We start from the raw sequence: 17963 nt of genomic DNA on the forward strand, positions 1-17963 counted from the left end.
GTAGTTCCAGGTTCTTGTCCGTGGATTGAATTAGGACAATCCCGTTGTTGTAGATAGTAATGGAAGTCCTGCCAGGGAAGAGGTGGGAAGGTGTGATAGAGAGAGTTAGGCCATGAGTTGTTTTCCTGGTGGAGGAGACGGTGAGTAGGGTTAGGAACGCTTTTCTCCATTGGGCTCTGCGTGAGGTGTAGAAGATGATATCGGTATTCAGGGCTCCATTGCCCGGTGAGAAATAGGTGTCGGCAAAGGGTGTTTCAGGGTGCGACCTCATGAAGTTATGTTTAAAACGTTTAGTGGCTTTTTTGGTGAGGGTGGAAGGGTAGTTAATTCTAAAAGTGTGCTTGCCGCTGCGCTCCATTTTAGAGGCTGTAATGTTGGGTGTAGGAGCTAGGGCGTCATAAGTGACACTAGTGAGCATCCAAAAGAGATATGAGGTAGCGTCCAAAAGAGATATGAGGTAGTATGTATCTAAATCTAAATCACTGTATCTAAATACAATAATCATAATCAGACTCGGCAGTCATTGTAAGCATGGTCAGAGTCAAAATCTAAATACAACAATCACAATCAGACTCAAAATACAACGAAAACAGGATGTAGGAAGTGGTAATTGGTGCAGTCCAAGGAGAGGCGTGGAATGGGTTCACCTTACCGCAAAGGATGGAGACAGAAATATGTGAAGGGAGATTGACGTAGAATAGGCATAAAAATACCAGTAGTAATAATACAGGTATGAGGTAGCATAGTAATAATAATAATAAAAGTATGAGGTAGCAGTTGGTGCAGTACTGAGATAGAGGAAGAAGGGTACAGCTTATAGCAGTGTATAGTCTAGAGGTGTAATATTAGTGATACACTAGAACAAGATACAGGTATACAGAGTGAAGAGATATGTAGGTTTTAGTAATATGAGGCAGTTAACGGTGCACTAATATATTGAAAGTGCGAGGGGTGTAATATACATAAAGGGGTATAATATTAATGATATACCAGGTCAAGTATATATACATAATACATGTGCAAAAGAAAAGCAGCAGGGGTCAGAGATACCCCCCGTGAGCAGCCAGAAATATATGAGGTATCCGTCAGTGCATTAAGTACATGTAGAGGTATAATACTACAATAAACGGTAGACACTCAGTACTTGAGATTAGGAGAGAGGAGAGATGGGGTCAGACCACTCCAAAAAGGCCGCCAGAGTAGAGGAGATAGCTACGGCAGTCCTCTGTTAGTTTCTGTTGCTTTAGGCACAGGGAGGGCAGAGTCAGATTCTAGATTCTGTTTGAGCAAGACCAGATCCTCTCTTGCTGGGAGGGAGTCATATCTGTAGTTTGGTCTGTGTGGGGGAGTCTAGGTGTGATTTAACATAGGCGATGAGGGGGGATAAAACAAAATACCTCTTTGTAGTTTCAGAAGTTTCTGGGCTGGTCAAGATGTCTGCCACCAGAGAGTAGATAAGACAGGGTTTTTTTCAGTCCTTTGTCTGTTGTTGTCTTTTTTGGAGATATCAGTTTCCTTTTCTGTTGAGGGCAGGTCGAGTTAGTCCAGCTTCTATGTTGGTGATTCCTTGTTTCTGCTTGGAAGGGAGGGGAGAGAGTCTTATCTCCGTTTGTGTGATCCTTGATCTCGATGGAATGCAGCTATGCAGACATCTGGGGTGGTGGTGAATTTATTGCTCCTGCTATGGCCCCCGCCATTTTAGGCAGTGGAGACAATGTCGATAATGTCGGGCCGGTGAAAAATAAAAGTAGTAGCTCTTTAAACGCTATGTAAAGACCTTGTGTGGATTCAGGCGGTCATTCTTAAACACTCCTGGCAAAGGCTGGGAGAACTGCTGTTCTCTCTTGAGACTCCCCGTCTGTAGGTTCGCCCTCACGCTCCCATGCGTGTTCAGCCCGCTGTCCGCTATGCCCCACCTTTGCCTCCCCGCACGGAGTTTCCCAATATCTCGAGGGGTGTGATGATAGGCCGGGTGGGGGGTAGGCCGGCTGAAGCCGGGCTCCCTTGGCTGCAGGGTGTATCTCGCTAATGCGCGGACACCCTCCCCGGTGCGCACAGCAAGTCACCGCGCTCCGCGATCAGGACAGAAATTACAGCTCCCGGTGTGTGAAGCTCCCGGTGTGTGAAGTCCCGCAGCAGTCCACCAGGCGAAGCGCCCAACCGGACGTGGGAGCCCTTGCTCGGTCGCGCTCAGTCTGCCCTGTCTTCCAGCTTCTCCTGACCCCTGGCCGCCCCACTAGTATCAGGCGCCCACCTCCTCCGGCACCGCCGTGCAGGCAACCAGCCCCAGAGCGCACCGCCAGTCGGACGGGACAGGGCACACAGCAGCAGTCACTAGCAGTCCCGGCAGCTCGCAGGCAGGCAGACACCGTCGCAGTGAATTGCTCACCGTTCTCCGGCGCCAGCAGTGGTCTACTCCAGCGACGTCCCCAAGCCAACCACCGACCTCTCCAGGCACCAGTCACCCGCCGCTGTCTTCTGGCAGGCGTCATCAGAAAAACGAGCTCCGCTAACTGGCCAGTGGAGAGCTCAGGGTCCGAGGCGGACAACAGGAACTGCTCGGTCCTCTCCTGCGGGTCTCAGTCTCCTGTGGGTCGGGGGTCCTCCGCACGTTTCCTTGAGCAGGTAAGCGAATCCGGTTACTCTTTAAAACCAGTTACTTGTTAATCCAGTTACTCTTTGTGCAGGGATGCTCCGGTCGGTGTAGCTCGCGGCTGACGGGGATAAAAGCCAGAAATCTGGATCCCCAGCACAGGAGCTCTTACCGAGAGCTCTTACCCGGCGGCCATCTTGGCAGACCATGAATATTTAATTTCAAGCTATTATATTAGCTAGTGTGTAGTCTTATTTCAAGTCACAACACAGCACCACCTCAAGCCTGTAATGTAAAAGGGAGCTTTGCAATTAAGGCTAGAGATGAGCATTTTGCATTTAGGGTATTAAGGAATCATGTTTGCAGAAAGAGATAAAAAGCTATCGTAAGTTACTTAAAATTTACAAAGTTACAATATGACTCTTGGGGCCATTTTTTGAAATTGTATTTTTATGTTCACCTTGTTTTCACACTGCCCGACCCCAATAACTCGAACAGAATAGACTGCTTTGAGATTGCCATTTATTTCCTTCAGCCCTTGATGAACCCATCATTAATCTAGTGGGGAGTTACATCGCAGGCTTTATAGTAGTGCTTCTGCCTTACTCTCACTGACTTATGGAGACTAGAAAATTATCAACTGTCATTGAACATTGTGGAGACCTTCAATTAACAAATCTTGTCAGGTATATACGGTCCAGTCCATCTTCATCCAACCACTATCTTAGCATTACTGTCTCAACTCATGTGCCCTCAAAAATTATACACGACAGTCACATTTCATTACCTGAAATTGGTCCCAACTGCCAAATCTTTCCCAGCCATGGCAGAGGTTCCGGACCTACATCGAAGAGTGACATCATCAAGTTTGATTTCTTCTTACTGTCTGCTTGAGAATACAGCATCCCGTACCACTCCGGCCTAGAAGAGACAATAGTACGGGCTGATAGTGCTATTTGCAGAATGCAGTCAGACCTCTTCCCAAACACCCTGCAGGCAGTCAGCACGAACAGCTTGAAAGTAAATTCAAAAAGCTGAGTTATCAAACTTTGGGGTCTTTACAGCAAAAGAGTATCATAATGGTAATTAAAAAATAGCCTACTACTGGCCCACAAATTCAAATAACACACCACCATTCCCTAACCATTCATATGCAGCCATATTGACTGACAAACGGGCTCAATCTGTGCCTAAAATAATGTGAGAATGTGGTTGACTACGTTGTGTGACGCACACAAAACCTTGCTGACATTCCAGGAGCTCAGAGGCCAACAGGGCACAGAGGAGGGTCAATTCCTTACTTTTAACGCAATGTCAAACATGACAGGCACACTGTGGTGACCAGAACGAACTGTACCAGAAGCATACCCACCCTTACAACCACTATTAAGGAAGGCAACAACAGACAAGCGATCCCGGTGCATCACAGAACCCTTCTGGACTCCCGCACCACAAACTTTCCTGCCCTTAAAGTTAAATGGTCCAACACGGTGGGTCAGGTCAGGACCTCACAGACAAACAGTGATCTACTGCATTGGAATAGGTCCGTAAAGGTTCAAAGAATCTTAGTTTAAAGTACACTCAGGTTAACTATTTACATATAACATACATCACACATATAAGCATTAATCACATGTTCCCAGAGACTATCCCCAAGTGCCCACATTGCCCATGCCCGAGGCAGATTATCATATAGTATGAGCCTGTCCAGTGATCGTACAATATTGGGCAGCGGTGCTTTCACTGTCAGAACTCGCAGGACGGGCCCTACCACCTGACCTCCTTACAGTGTATGCTAGGAGTGAGAAAGCATACACGTAAGAAATATAATGCACAAAATGTATCGACCTAACATACTTACCTGCAAAATGGCATAAAGCGATGGCTTAGAAATCACTGAATGCCCCCACTACACAACTTTGAGAGACCCATTCAAATGGGTGACCACGGAGGTCACGACCTGGCAATCAATCAATCAATCAATCAAAGCATTTATATAGCGCACTACTCACCCGGAGGGTCTCAAGGCGCTGGGGGGAGGGGGTCTGCTACTGCTCGAACAGCCAGGTCTTGAGCTGCTTCCTGAAGGCGAGGTGGTCCAGGGTCAGGCGGAGGTGGGTCGGAAGGGAGTTCCAAGTCTTGGCGGCCAGGTAGGAGAAGGACCTTCCTCCTGTGGTGGCTCTTCGGATGCGGGGGACGGCGGCGAGGGCGTGGCTGGTCGATCGCAGCTGGCGTTTGGGAGCGTAGAAGTTGAGGCGGCTGTTGAGGTATCCTGGGCCTTGGTTGTGAAGGGCTTTGTGTGCGTGGGTGAGGAGCCGGAAGGTGATTCTCTTGTTGACCGGGAGCCAGTGTAGGTCTCTCAGGTGTCCGGAGATGTGGCTGCGGCGGGGGATGTCCAGGATGAGTCGCGCTGAGGTGTTCTGGATCCGCTGGAGTCTCTTCTGGAGTTTGGCGGTGGTTCCGGCGTAGAGGGAGTTGCCGTAGTCCAGACGGCTGGTGACGAGGGCCTGGGTGACCGTCTTCCTGGTCTCGGTGGGGATCCATCGGAAGTTCTTACGTAGCATGCGCAGGATGTTGAAGCACGACGAGGAGACGGCGTTGACTTGTCTGGTCATGGAGAGGGAGGAGTCCAGGATGAAGCCCAGGTTGCGTGCGTGGTCTGTGGGTTTGGGTGCGCTGCCCAGGGCGGGGGGCCACCAGGAGTCGTCCCAGGCGGAGGGTGATGATCCCAGGATGAGGACTTCCGTCTTGTCCGAGTTCAGTTTCAGGCGGCTGTTCGACATCCATTTGGCTATTTCTGTCATCCCTTCGTGCAGGTTGGCTCTGGCGGTGGCTGGGTCGTTGGTGAGGGAGAGGATCAGCTGGGTGTCGTCGGCGTAGGAGATGATGTTGAGGTTGTGCTGGCGTGCGATGGCTGCGAGGGGGCTCATGTAGACGTTGAAGAGTGTTGGGCTGAGCGAGGAGCCTTGAGGAACGCCGCAGATGACTTCGGTGGCCTCCGATCTGAACGGGGGGAGGCGGACTCTCTGTGTCCTTCCGGCGAGGAAGGAGATGATCCACTCCAGTGTCTTCTCCTGGATTCCGACGTTGCTGAGGCGCTGCACTAGGGTACAGTGGCAGACAGTGTCGAAGGCCGCGGAGAGGTCCAGGAGGATGAGGGCCGCTGTTTCTCCGTTGTACAGCAGGGCTCGGATGTCATCGGTAGCTGCGATCAGGGCGGTCTCGGTGCTGTGGTTGGCCCGGAAGCCAGACTGCGAGAGGTCGAGGGAGCCGTTCGTCTCGAGGAAGGCGGTCAGTTGCTTGTTGACGGTCTTCTCGATGACTTTTGCCGGAAACGGGAGCAGCGAGATGGGGCGGTAGTTCTTGAGGTCGGTGGGGTCGGCTGATGGTTTCTTAAGTAGAGCGTTGAGTTCGGCGTGCTTCCAGCTCTCCGGGAAAGTGGCGGTGTCGAAGGAGGTTTTGATGATGTCCCGCAGGTGGGGTGCGATGACCGCGTCGGCCTTGTTGAAGACGTGGTGAGGGCAGGGGTCGGTCGGAGATCCGGAGTGGATGGAGTTCATCGTGCGGATTGTGTCTTCGGTGCTGATCGGGGTCCAGGCGCGAAGGGTGGTGGTGGGGGGCGGTGGTTCGGTCGTGGCGTGCGTCGGTTGAGTGCTGAAGCTGTTGTGTATGTCCGCGATCTTGTTGTGGAAGTAGGAGGCGAGGGAGTTGCAGAGGTCTTGCGAAGGGGTGATGTCGTTGTTTCCGGCATTGGCAGTCACCATCAAGACGACAAGAGGAGACACTGCATCGGGATTGCACATCTACCTGTAAAAACTGGTGGCGAAGACTGATGACAGGCCACTGAGGGACCAAAATGTCCTCCATCAGCAGAGATGCCCGAAACAGTGACAGGCCCCCCGCACCTCAGCAATGTAGATGGAACACCACACTGAGCCTGGCTTCCAGGCCCAGCCTCCTCCTTTCAACCCGACCTCACAGTATCAGTTCCATCATCCTCTCCCACGTCGCACTGGCACACCCCACATCATGACAAATGTTACAGACGGTAGAAGGCGAGATACTGCCTCTGTGGACCTTTAGCGACCGACACACTGCGTCTGCACTCTGACAACGGGTAGACTACACCTCACTATATCACAGGCGAAACCAACGAGACCTAAAGACCGCCATGAACAGAAAACATGCACTACACTACACTGTTGTCTCAAATGTATCTAATATATTACTTTGTTGAGATATCCTTTGTAATTACAGTGCTGCTGTAATATATACGCTCTCTATTACAATAAAGATTTTTTAAAAAGGTATGTTATCAGTCCCTATAATTAAGTTCACCCAGGAAGGCATAGTGAGGTGCGTTTTCACTAGAGAGCATGCTAGGTCAAAATAGTAAAAGCTATTTGGCACACGTAGATACACTGAAACATTCAGCCAGTTGGCCAATTGAATCCTCACAGAAAAAGTAACACAGGGTGTTTTGTCAGGCCCGGAAGCGAGGATTAGGCTTTACGCATCTTCACTTTATTCACCAGCAGTCTTTAAACAATCAATGGTTTTAACAAACTACATTTCCCATGAGTCCTTGGGGGGGAAAAGTATAACAGTTCTTCCAATCAGGATGCTGCACGTTCCTATAACCATTCATGGAGACTCTCTATCCCCCTTTCTCTGCGCTGCTAAAGTAGCCTACAACTAAGTACCTTTCACTTAGCAGGCGATTTAAGCAGACCCTTTAGGGTTTTTAAGCCGTTGTGTGTATTGAGACAGTGTATATTTTTAACAATTAGACAGTGTGTGGCATACATTTAACTTCTCCTGTTGCTTTGCAGCGCAGCCGCAGTAGCATTTTCACCGCTCCTATGTGGTCGCCTATCCCTGTAGGCTGTGGTGCGCAGTGCGGTCATCCATCCGATAGGGGCCCGTGCAGGATTTTGCAGCTCACTCAGTGCATCACTACCTCCTAGCGGGAAGCGCGGCAATTGCACTCATAAGTAGTGAGAGTGAAGCGTGTCCTGCTGAAATTCTGTCACAGGGGAAGGCTTGTGTATTTATATTAATATCGGCAGGTTAATTTCAGAGCCACCGCCTGAAGTATAACACTCGCTGTGCACGTAAGACTCGCCTCAAAGGTGTTAAGTGGGACATGCCCCAGATGGTTTTAAAGCCCATTGTAAATTTGGGCTCCAGGGCCGATAGATGCATATAATCAGCTATTTCCCTTGGGAGAATTCAATACGTTGCAGTTTGCACTACATTTCTACTCCCCCTGTAACAGAGGACCTCACATCCTTACGGAACATTTTGAGGATTCCAAAGAGTACATGGAGGAGGAGGAGGAGGAGAAGGAGGTTACATACCTCTCCATCGATGACCAGTTTTGTAGGGTCAAGGATGCCTAAATTCTTAATGCCATCTCACAAGTAATAGCACCCTTGGAGAATGAATGAACATTTTGCAGTTACAGGCACAGGCACAGGCAGAGGTAACACTCTGCTGGGCCCGAGGCCCCCCTACCAGTATCCAACCCAGATGGTAAGCGCAAACATTCTGACGACCCCGTGGTCTATCTCGGTGCTTTTGCGCACCTAAAACAAGACTTTACAGAATCTCAGCCAATCACTCTGATTCTCAGGTCCCAGGTACCTCAGCTGCCTCCTCCCCTGCTGATCCAGGAGATTGGGATGACTCTCAGGGAATTCCTATCCGACTACTCCCCCGCTGATCCAGGAGATTAGGATGACTCTCCCAACGCATCTGATTAGGATGGGGACCTTGGCAGGCCACATCGCCCAGGAAGCACTCCCTTTCCATCCACTGAGCCTGCTCCTGACACTCTTCCCCAGGCACTAGATTCTGCCTTGTTAGATGGAGAAACTGTTGCATCTGCGTTCTGTGTAATGGTGTCCAGAGCCATCTTACATTGCGGGCAGGTTAAGGAAACTCCTTGATAAAGAGGTTAGGAGTTCTCTCCTCAATAAATGCCCTAGACCATCTCTGGAGAGTAAAGTGGCCCAAATGCCCGAAATAGATACAAAGGTAGCAACTTTCCTGGCAAAGTTTGCCAGTAACCCCAAGAAAGGTATCGATAGGACCTGGTGGTCTTGCCAAGGCAAGCTTCTCAATGTGGCGGGCCCTCTGGCTAAAATTATCGAAAAATGGCTCTTTAGTTTCCCCGGAGACCTTATCCAGCTGGGCGCAGCAAGCAATAATTTTCCTTGGAAACGCTGATTTTGAGAACTCAACTGAGAGGCGCAAATCGCTCCTAATCAAAATCGATTCGAAGATGGGGGAGCTATCTAAATCTGAAGCTAGTCCTGTGTCAGAGGACAACCTCTTTGAGGAACTATTTATTCGAGAATTGGGCAAGCTTCTTAATACTTTCAATTCATTAGACAAGGCCGAGACATCAATTATTATTTTTTTTTTTAAATATGTTTTATTGATCACTTAACATACAGTTACATCACTGTGAGCACATCTCAATAAGGAAGCATAAATCAGGTCAGCATGTGCATGGCATTCAAAAAAAATTACAGCAGTCACTAGTCGGAGAAGTACAATCGCCACATAACTAGATCATCAGCCTCAATGCGAATACCGGCAATGTGACCGGGTGATATCCCCTTGTTACATATCATTGCATGTAGCGTCATCTATCCCACCAGAGTATCCGGTGCGCCATGGTGTCCAGGACGCGCCCTTGGTTCGTTGCCCTCCATGCCACCCTCAACTTCATGTTTTGTGTTACGGTGTAATGTTTCCCAAGTGAGGGGCCTCTCCGAGCGGAGCGGTCTCATAGTCCGGTGCGGTAACTCTGCTGTCTGTAAGCTCTCCATGTCCACTATCATACGTCAGTGGAGCGATGTGGCTGGATCTGCTGCATGTTATGTGGTCGTGGATGTGTCTGCAAATCTTAAAAGTACAGCGCTGTCAACTGGGGGGCAACAGTCTGTAAAACCAACCTCCGAACGGAAGGAGTGAGAAAAAGAAAACATCAGGGAAGGGGCAAACGTTAACTCAAGGGAAGGGGGTGCTGCATTGCGGCTCTGATTGTCAAAGTCCCGTGATCAGGTATCGTGTCTATGTGAGTTGTGAATATTCTGCAATCGTAGGTCGGCGTGAGTGGGTGAGAGGCGGGGTGCGTCCGACACTGGGGAATGGTGGCTCTGTGTGAGTCGGATGCAAGGTCAGTCGTCCCCGGGGGGTGGGGGGAAAGGGGGGGCCAGGGTGGGAGGCAGAGCTAGGTTACGGCTCCATGTCCTATGTGTGCGTGTGCATTATTCGCTCTGGTGCCACCATGTGTCCCTCCCCATCTACATATCTTCATAGTACAAAGGGAGCACCCTGTCTATGTGATGCCCTGTTCCTGACATGCCTTACCAAAGGTCTGCAGGAGGTCGTCCAGGTCTGCGCAATCGGTATGGCTCTTCGTCCCGCGGTCTCTTCTCTACGGAGAATCGTACCTTCTGCTGTCGCCCAGTAAGTGAAAGAGGCACCCCAATGTTTCGTTTGCGGTGGGTTTGCATCTTTCCAGTGTCGTGTTATGAGTCGTTTGGCGGTCACCAGTCCCAGGTCCCAGAACCTGGCACGGGCTTTGCTTTGCTTCGTCCGCTTGAACAACCCCAGCACGCAAGCTTCCCATGTATATTGTAGTTCCGTCCCTGCGCCTTTCGTTAACAGTGCAGTCACATCCCGCCAATATGTCCGCAGCCTGGGGCACGCCCACAGCATATGCAGAAGGTCAGCATTTAGCAACGAGCAGCACGGGCAGCCGGAAGTATCTATTGCAAAGTATCGGTTGATTTTGTCAGGGGACAGGTATGCTCTGTGTATGATGTAGAATTGTATGATTTTAAATCTCGAGTTGCGTGGTATATGGCGTGGTCCCTCCAGAATTCTCTCCCATTCCTTGTCTGTCCAGTCCCTCCCCCTGTCAGCTGCCCATTTGTCTCTCAGCGGCCGGAGCGTGCATGCTGTGTGTGACTGTAATGCCTGTGCCAGCCAGTGTATTACATGGGACCCATTCCCCATGATGTGGAGGTACTGCATCAGCAGGTGTGTCTGTGGCTCCTCCATCATGTCTCCCCAGCGTCTCGTGTATTCGCGAATCATGGTGGCATGTAGTAGGAATTGTCCCGCCGGCAGATCGGCGTCCTCCACTAGGCTCTCAAACGGGATCAGGGCGCCATCTTTGTACAGATCCGCCATTGTTTCTATCCCCGCTCGCTCCCAGCTCTCTAACAAGGGCGCTGTAATGACTCCTCCAGCTCTGGGCGTGCCCTGCAGCGGGAGCGCGGGGGCGTAGGGTGTGACCATCTGCGTGAGTCTTAGTGCGCGTTTGTAGCATTTGAGTGCCACCGTCAGGTACAGCTGTGTCCCTTGGGTTGCTTTAGTTAAGGGGTGGAATAGCGCGAGCGCCCGGGCGTGGGTCAGGGCCGGTGCCTCCGAAGCCGTATCAGTCAGGTTCTCCCCTGCGAGCCAGCCCACCACCCATTGTAGCTGTGCCGCAAGATAGTAAAGCTCCTGATTGGGGACCGCAAGTCCCCCCAGGGATGTCGGAGTGTATAATTTTTTCAGCGCCACTCTGGGCCTCCCTGTGTTCCAGATGAGCGCCCGGATCATAGTCTCCAGCTCTCTGAAAATCCGGGTGGGAACGTATACCGGGATGTTCGAGTAATAGTATAGAAGCCTCGGGAGCACTATCATCTTCGTCAGGGTGACTCTGGCTGGGACATTCAGTGGAAGCGTGTTCCAGAAAGCCATTTGGGCGCGCAGGGAGGAGATGGCTCTGACTAAGTTGCCTTCCAGCACGTCCACCGGGGACCGGTAGATGTGGATGCCCAGGTATTTGAAGGCACCTGCGTGCCAGGTCAGTGTCGTTCCCCCCAGTCGTACCTCACATTCCTGCATGTCGGGGTGAAAGGCGTAAGCTCCGGACTTCCCCCAGTTAACTTTCAGTCCCGAGTGGGTCGTGAACTCTCGTAGGGTGTCCGTGAGTCCTTGCGGTATCTGTGTGAGGTCTCTAACGTAGAGAAGCAGGTCCTCCGCATATAGCGAGACCGTGTGCGTGCCATCTATCAATGGAATACCCCAATCTGCACCTTGCCTCCTCAGCGTTTCCGCCAGCGGTTCCATCGCTAAGGAGAAGAGCAGTGGCGACAAGGGGCAACCCTGTCTCGTGCCCCGCCTGACTTGTATGGTGTCCGACAGGAGGCCTCCGAGCCGGACCCGCACGCTGGGCGTCCGGTAGAGGAGGCCGACCATATCCGTGTATGCCTCTCCCAGGTCGTACTTCTGCATTACTTCTGCGAGATACGGCCATTCCACTGAATCGAATGCCTTTTCCAAATCTAGTACAAGACACCCAGATCGTGGCCAAGGCGTCCTCGCATATTCTTGTACCCTGAATAGTCGGCGGATATTTTGTGATGTGCTACGTGTGGGTACAAAGCCGTTTTGGTCTGCGTGGACCAATGTGGGTGTATAGAGGGCTAACCTCCGGGCCAGTGTGGACGCTAAAATCTTATAGTCGGTATTCAGAAGGGCCAGTGGCCGGTATGAACCCAACTGTGTTCCATCCTTTCCGGGTTTTAAGATGGAGACCAGGGTGGCTTCATTCAAGGTGGGTGGTAATGAGTGCTGCCCCGTACATTTTAATCAGTTCAGGGATCAGGAGGTCCGGGTATGCCTTGTAGAACTCCACTGGGAGTCCATCGGGGCCCGGGGATTTCCCATTGGAGAGCGCCGCAATGACCACTCGAAGCTCTTCTGAAGTGATAGGCGCCGCCAGTTCGTCTCGGTGAGCATCTCTAAGCGTCGGTAGTGGTATCGATCTGAGGTACTCCTCAGTGTCCGGAGTGGGAGTAGGTAGGCAAGAGCGGTATAGTGTATTGTAGTGGCTAGTAAACGCACAATGAATCTCCTGTTGTGTGTGTAAGAGTACTTCTGTGGCTCCCAATATTTTCGTGACCGGTTTCGTCTTTTCCTCCCTGCTAATTAACCATGTCAGTAGCTTGCCTGGTTTATCTCCCTTGTCATGGGTGCGTGCTGCGTGGGCGGCATAATTCAAGCACCGCAGCCTCTCTATCAGCTTCTCGTGCTCCGCTTGCGCGGCCCGCAACTCTGCTCCGTCATCTCCCTCTGTGTCCTGTTCATTCGTAGTAGCTCTGTCTCCACTTTTTTGAGGTCTTTCTCGACACGCCGCTTAAAGTTTACATGCGTGCCCAGGCATTGTCCCCTTATCACCACTTTGAACGCGTCCCATTCTATCTGGGGGGTGGATGCTGTGCCTGTGTTTTCCTCGAAGTAGTGTACTATATGCGTGAACAGCGAATCCCGGAAAGGAGCGTCCAACAGGAGATCTGGCTGCAATCTCCAGGTGGGGATGGGAGGATGTGTGTTCGCCCATGTGACCTCCAACATGTGGGGATTGTGGTCCGAATGTGTCCGGCCCATATAATATGCTCCAGTCACTAATGGGAGTAGGTCGTCAGTGAGCATGTACCTGTCTAGTCGTGTGTGTAGGTCATGCGCACCCGAGTAGTATGAGTATGTCCGGGTGCCAGGGTTTCGGTGTCGCCACACATCTTGGAGGTTCCAGTGAGTGGCCCAGGCTATAAGAGCTTTCATGGCGCCCACTACTGGTGCAGTAGGTAACGGCGGGAAGGAGCGGTCCAGTGTAGTGTCTAGCACGCAATTGTAGTCCCCCCCTAGTATCCAGGGGGTCCCATGCCAGTGTGATAGAGCTGCCGATACTCTCGTGAGAAATCCCTGCTGATCCGTGTTGGGGGCGTAAACAGACGCCAAAACTATCGGGCGTCCATCTAGGTATCCCTTCACAGCTACCAGCCTCCCCTCCCCATCTATGTAAGAGTCCTCAATGTCAAACGGTGTCCCCGGTCTCATCCATATCAACACACCCCGTGCGTAGGAGGAGAACCCCGTCGCGTATAGGTGTCCGCGCGATCGTCTGCGCAGTGTGTGTACCTCGGGTGTTGTCAAATGCGTCTCCTGCAGGAGTGCTATTTGGACCTTGTGTCTCTTCAGGTATGAGTAGATCATGTACCTACGCGAGGGTGTATGTATGCCACGCACATTCCAGGTGCAAATCTTAACCGCAGTCATCACAATTCATCAGTTGTTCTCCTCCCTCCACCCTCGTGGGTCCCATTGGAAGGCCCCCCACTACCCACCACAACAACATTTCCACACATACCTGTGGGGCGCAAAGGCGTACATAAGGAGAACAGCACCAGCCTGTGAATGCAGCACATTTTGAAAACAAGGGGGGGGGGGGGAGGGGAACATGAACATGGAATAATACCAGAAGGTCGGCTGCTGAACGTGCAGTCGTCCAAACACTCTACTGAGATAATCAACTTTCAAGTCTGGGGGGTCGCTGCCTATCGCGCAAGGCGAGAGAGTCATTATCATTAAACAAAGCGTGAGTGCGTGTAAAGCCGCAAATGGGGGGGATCCTTTATCCCAGCCGGCAACTTAGTGGGCCTCGCAATAGACACTGCAGTGCGTCCATTAGGGTGCATGGCATCGTATGCACTGGTTTGCGTGGCCGCGGCGGCACAAGCCCTTTGTGCGATGCCAGTCTATCCAAGGACCCCTCGTTTCAGTGGGGCCAATTAAGAGAAGTTACCTGTGGCTGTCCACCTGGTGACTGCCAGCGCTTTGCAGATCTCAGCATCTACTTACTGTGTCTCGGGTGCATGTGGTAGCAGAAACAGTCTGTTCCATCGGCCTCCCCTCGTGCAGCCCCTTCGTGTCACGTCATTCTTCTTCTACTTCGAGCACTCCTCCCTCTGCGAGTAAATAGTGCGAGCAGGGAGAATGGAAGGAATAGGGGAGCGAGGGGGGAGGGGGCGCCGAGGCACGCCAGTCCTCTATCCGAACAAATCCGCCGTCTGCGGTGTGATGTCAGGTAGATCCTCAGAGACTTGCGAGTCCAGTATTCCGTAAATTGCCTCGTCGTCGCTCAGTAGGACCCTGGGGCTGGGGTCTGGTAAAGAGCGCTGGAGGTGTGAGTTGGTGAGTTCCGTGGCCATTCGTAGGGCATCCTGTTGTTCCCGGCGCATTTCTTCCTCGGGTGGACTTGCGTTATGCTGTGTTCCGCTCGCTGCTGGCGAAGGCGACCTGTGTCCGCGTCTCCGTTTAGAGCCTCTGCGCCTTCTCGTACGGGGCAGGTCTGCTGGTCTCGTGGCACTTTTGTCCGTCCCAGTGTCCAGCCAGGCTTCCACCTCCTCCGAGGTATTGAAGAAGTGGGTCTTTTCATTAGCCACCACTCGCAGCCTTGCCGGGAATAGAAGGGAGTAGGTGTGTCCAAGCTGGCGCATGCGCCGTTTCACTGCCAGGAATGAGCGTCTCTGGCGTTGCACTTGGATCGTGTAGTCCGGGAAAAACATTATATTAGCATTGTCTACTTGGACATTGCCGAGTTTGCGAGTTTCCCTTAGAACTGAGTCGCGGTCTCTATAATTCAGGATACGAATGAGCAGTGGGCGCGGATTAGAGCCTGTTGGGAGCGGTCTGGATGGGACCCTGTGTGCTCGCTCGACCACGAAATGAGGCGATAGGGCGCCCTCCGGTAGTAGGTTGCGGAGCCAGTCCTCCACATGTGTCGTGGGGTCTCTCCCTTCCCATTTTTCTGGCAATCCCACTATTCGGACGTTGTTGCGTCTCGCCCGTCCTTCTGCATCCTCTGCCCTGTCTTCTAAGAACTCGACTCTGTTTAGGAGGTCCTTCAGTTGCTTGTCTGATTGCGCGACTCGTGGTTCCAGGTCCGATACGTTGTGTTCCAGAGTCGCGGTACGTTCAGCAAGCTTTTTGTGATCCGCCCTCAGGTGCGTCAGATCTATGGCGACTCCGTCGATTTTCGCCTCCAACGACGTTCGGGTGGATTGTATGGAATTCTCTAGACGTTCCATGGCTGCAAGGACTGAGTCCAATCTGGCCGTCACGGGGTCTGCATCTTTGGACTTCGGTGTCTTGTCCATGGTACCTTTCGGGTGCGTGCCCCCAGCCCCCGTGCGCTTCCCCGCACCTCCAGACATGGGCAGGGTCCTGGTCACTTGTGTCGTTGCAGGAGTGGTTCTCGGCGGCGCAGCTCGGCAATGTTCCGGGACTTGTGGCCGCCAGTCAGGGAAAAGTTCTCCGGCGGAGCCCGGGGCAGGATGGCCTGGGATGGTCGTGTGTATCCTCGCCCCGCTAGACAGTAATTCCGGGCGACGTCCCCTCGCTAGTGTGGTGATGGCTTGGACAGGCGCTCCGTGTGCTAACCTTGCCCGGGCCGGGCAGTCCGCTGCAGGGGTCTTATTATTCCGGCGTGCGTTGCACTTCCTCAGCGTCCTCCAGCCAGGCGTGGTCAGTAGTGGTATTCGTCCCCAGAGGTCGTGCACTCTGTTTCCTGCGCTGCGTCTCCGCTGCGTGTCCAATTAGTTGGCGTAAAACTGCGTGTGCGGTGAGGCCTCCCGGTTTCTCCACCGTACGCCTCGCGTTCCTCAGCTCCCTCGGTGACTGCAGGGCTCCTGTGCGGTAGTTACCCCTTCACCAGTCCCGCGTCTATAGCCCCAGTTAATTTCTCAAGGGTGGTTACTTCCCGTGTGAGTCGTCGGGAGGCTGCTTCGCCACGTACCCCTGTGGAGGCCTCTGGGTTCACTGGTGCACCGCTGTCGTGTGTAGCGTTCAGGCGGTTGGTGGCTGCTGGATTATGCTCGCCTCAATGGTGGTGGGGCATAGGTCTTTCACGTGTCCCCGGAGATTTCTACACCTCCCCCTGCTGGTATTACCAGTCCGGAATGGGTTTTGTGTCTCCCAAGTGCGTAGGGCCCGGGTGCGCCTCTCCCGCTCCGGAGCTGTGCTGTCGTCAAGGGCTCATAGCGCCCGGTCACCGGTCGAACGCCGCCATGTTGGTGTGGGCGCCTCTCTCCCTGGCAATACGGGAGGGCCCGTCAGCATCCGCCACTCCACTCGCGCCCACCAACTTGGTCAGTGTGGTGTGGGGTTCCAAGGCCCCGGCTCGGTGGTCCCAGTGTCCTAGGGTCTCCCCCTGGTCTCCGGCTCCAGTGACCGCGGGCGGACGTGTAGGTCTTCAGACGGCGGGTTCCCGCTCGCCACTCACCGTCTGGAGGCGGTCGCCGGTCGGTTCCGCAGTCGGTGGGGGGAAGGAGGGGCGGGGGACCTCCTCTTACCGGCACCCATGCTCGCACCCTGCACCCCCACAGTCGCCGGCTCCAGTCCGTCACGGACGCCTCTCCTTCTCGCTGCAGGTAGGGGACCCGGTAGAGTGCTGCTTCGCTCGTGGGCTGTAGCGGGTCAGCGGTGATGCACAGTACCCCAGCTCGGCTGTTTCCGTGTGATTCGCACTCGCCGCCAGCTCCCGCGGCCTGCACTTCCGGTGTGGTCCTCGGGTTTGCGTGGCGAGGCTCGCCAGCGCGGCCGCTCCTCGCCCGGCTCAGTCTTCCGCTGTGGTGTCGGTGCGGACCTGGAGCTCGCAAAAGCCCGTAACTCGGGTCGATGCTGGTCGATGGTCCTGCAGCACCAGTCCTCGGTTTGTGGCCGGCTGGGTGGGGTATTTGTCGGATAAATTACCCCCGGTGTGGAGGTTCACGCCGGAGCTTCCCTAAAACACTTCCAGCCTCGTTGCGTGTTTAGCCACGCCCCCCCAGGCCCAGACATCAATAAAACGTTTATTCATTCCCCGTGTTTATGCCAGTGCCTGTTGTGACAGGGGGCGCTTGACCGGCCACTTTTACCATCACTCTTCCACCAGAGGACCGGATTCCCACAGTGGACAGTGGCAGGTTTAGTCGAAGTTTGGTAACTTCTATCCTACGAGATCCTACCCCCGTTTTCGGGATGCCAGCGGTGGCGCCAGATGCAATGGTGCCTACAATAATTCCCAAGATGAGTTTGTAAGGCTCAGAGGGGCTAATCCCACTAGGGGGCCTTTTGGTGCACATATTGGCGAACTGGGAGGCTCGCTCTTCAGATGCGTGGGTCCTCTAAACTGCGCAAGGTTTCCAAATAGAATTCAATGGTGTTCCCTTCCAACCACACAAGTTGAGACTCCTGTTTTTTATCACAGGAACAGTCCGAATTAGTTTCAAACCAACATACTTCTCAGCAACCTTTTCCTGGTGGAAAAGTCAGATGTTTGTCAGCGTCTTGTTATGAATTTAAGAGAGTTCATTGAGTGGCTCATTAACCGACACTTCAAGATGGAGGGAATCTATCTTCTCAGGGATCTTTTGCAAATGGCCAATTGGATGGTCTGTCGGGGTCTGAAGGGTGAAATCTGGCGGTATGCATCTTTCCCCCTCAGATATTTTTTACAATTCCAATGGGGAGCGTAGGTTTT

The 17963-nt window shown here is 52.8% G+C and overlaps 1 protein-coding gene across 3 annotated transcripts in view; it reads right to left on the reverse strand.

The window, feature by feature from the left end:
- The window catches only part of INTS14 (integrator complex subunit 14), a 171308-nt gene that overhangs the window by 51608 nt on the left and 101737 nt on the right, over nucleotides 1-17963 (reverse strand). For all 3 annotated transcript variants that reach the window (XM_078683016.1, XM_078683017.1, XM_078683018.1), the window contains exon 9: nucleotides 3381-3514. In XM_078683016.1, coding sequence (XP_078539142.1) covers nucleotides 3381-3514 — 134 coding nt within the window. The remainder of the gene's footprint in view (nucleotides 1-3380; nucleotides 3515-17963) is intronic.

Source organism: Lissotriton helveticus, chromosome 3_1, assembly GCF_964261635.1.
Source record: "Lissotriton helveticus chromosome 3_1, aLisHel1.1, whole genome shotgun sequence".
NCBI classification, from domain to species: Eukaryota; Metazoa; Chordata; class Amphibia; order Caudata; family Salamandridae; genus Lissotriton; species Lissotriton helveticus.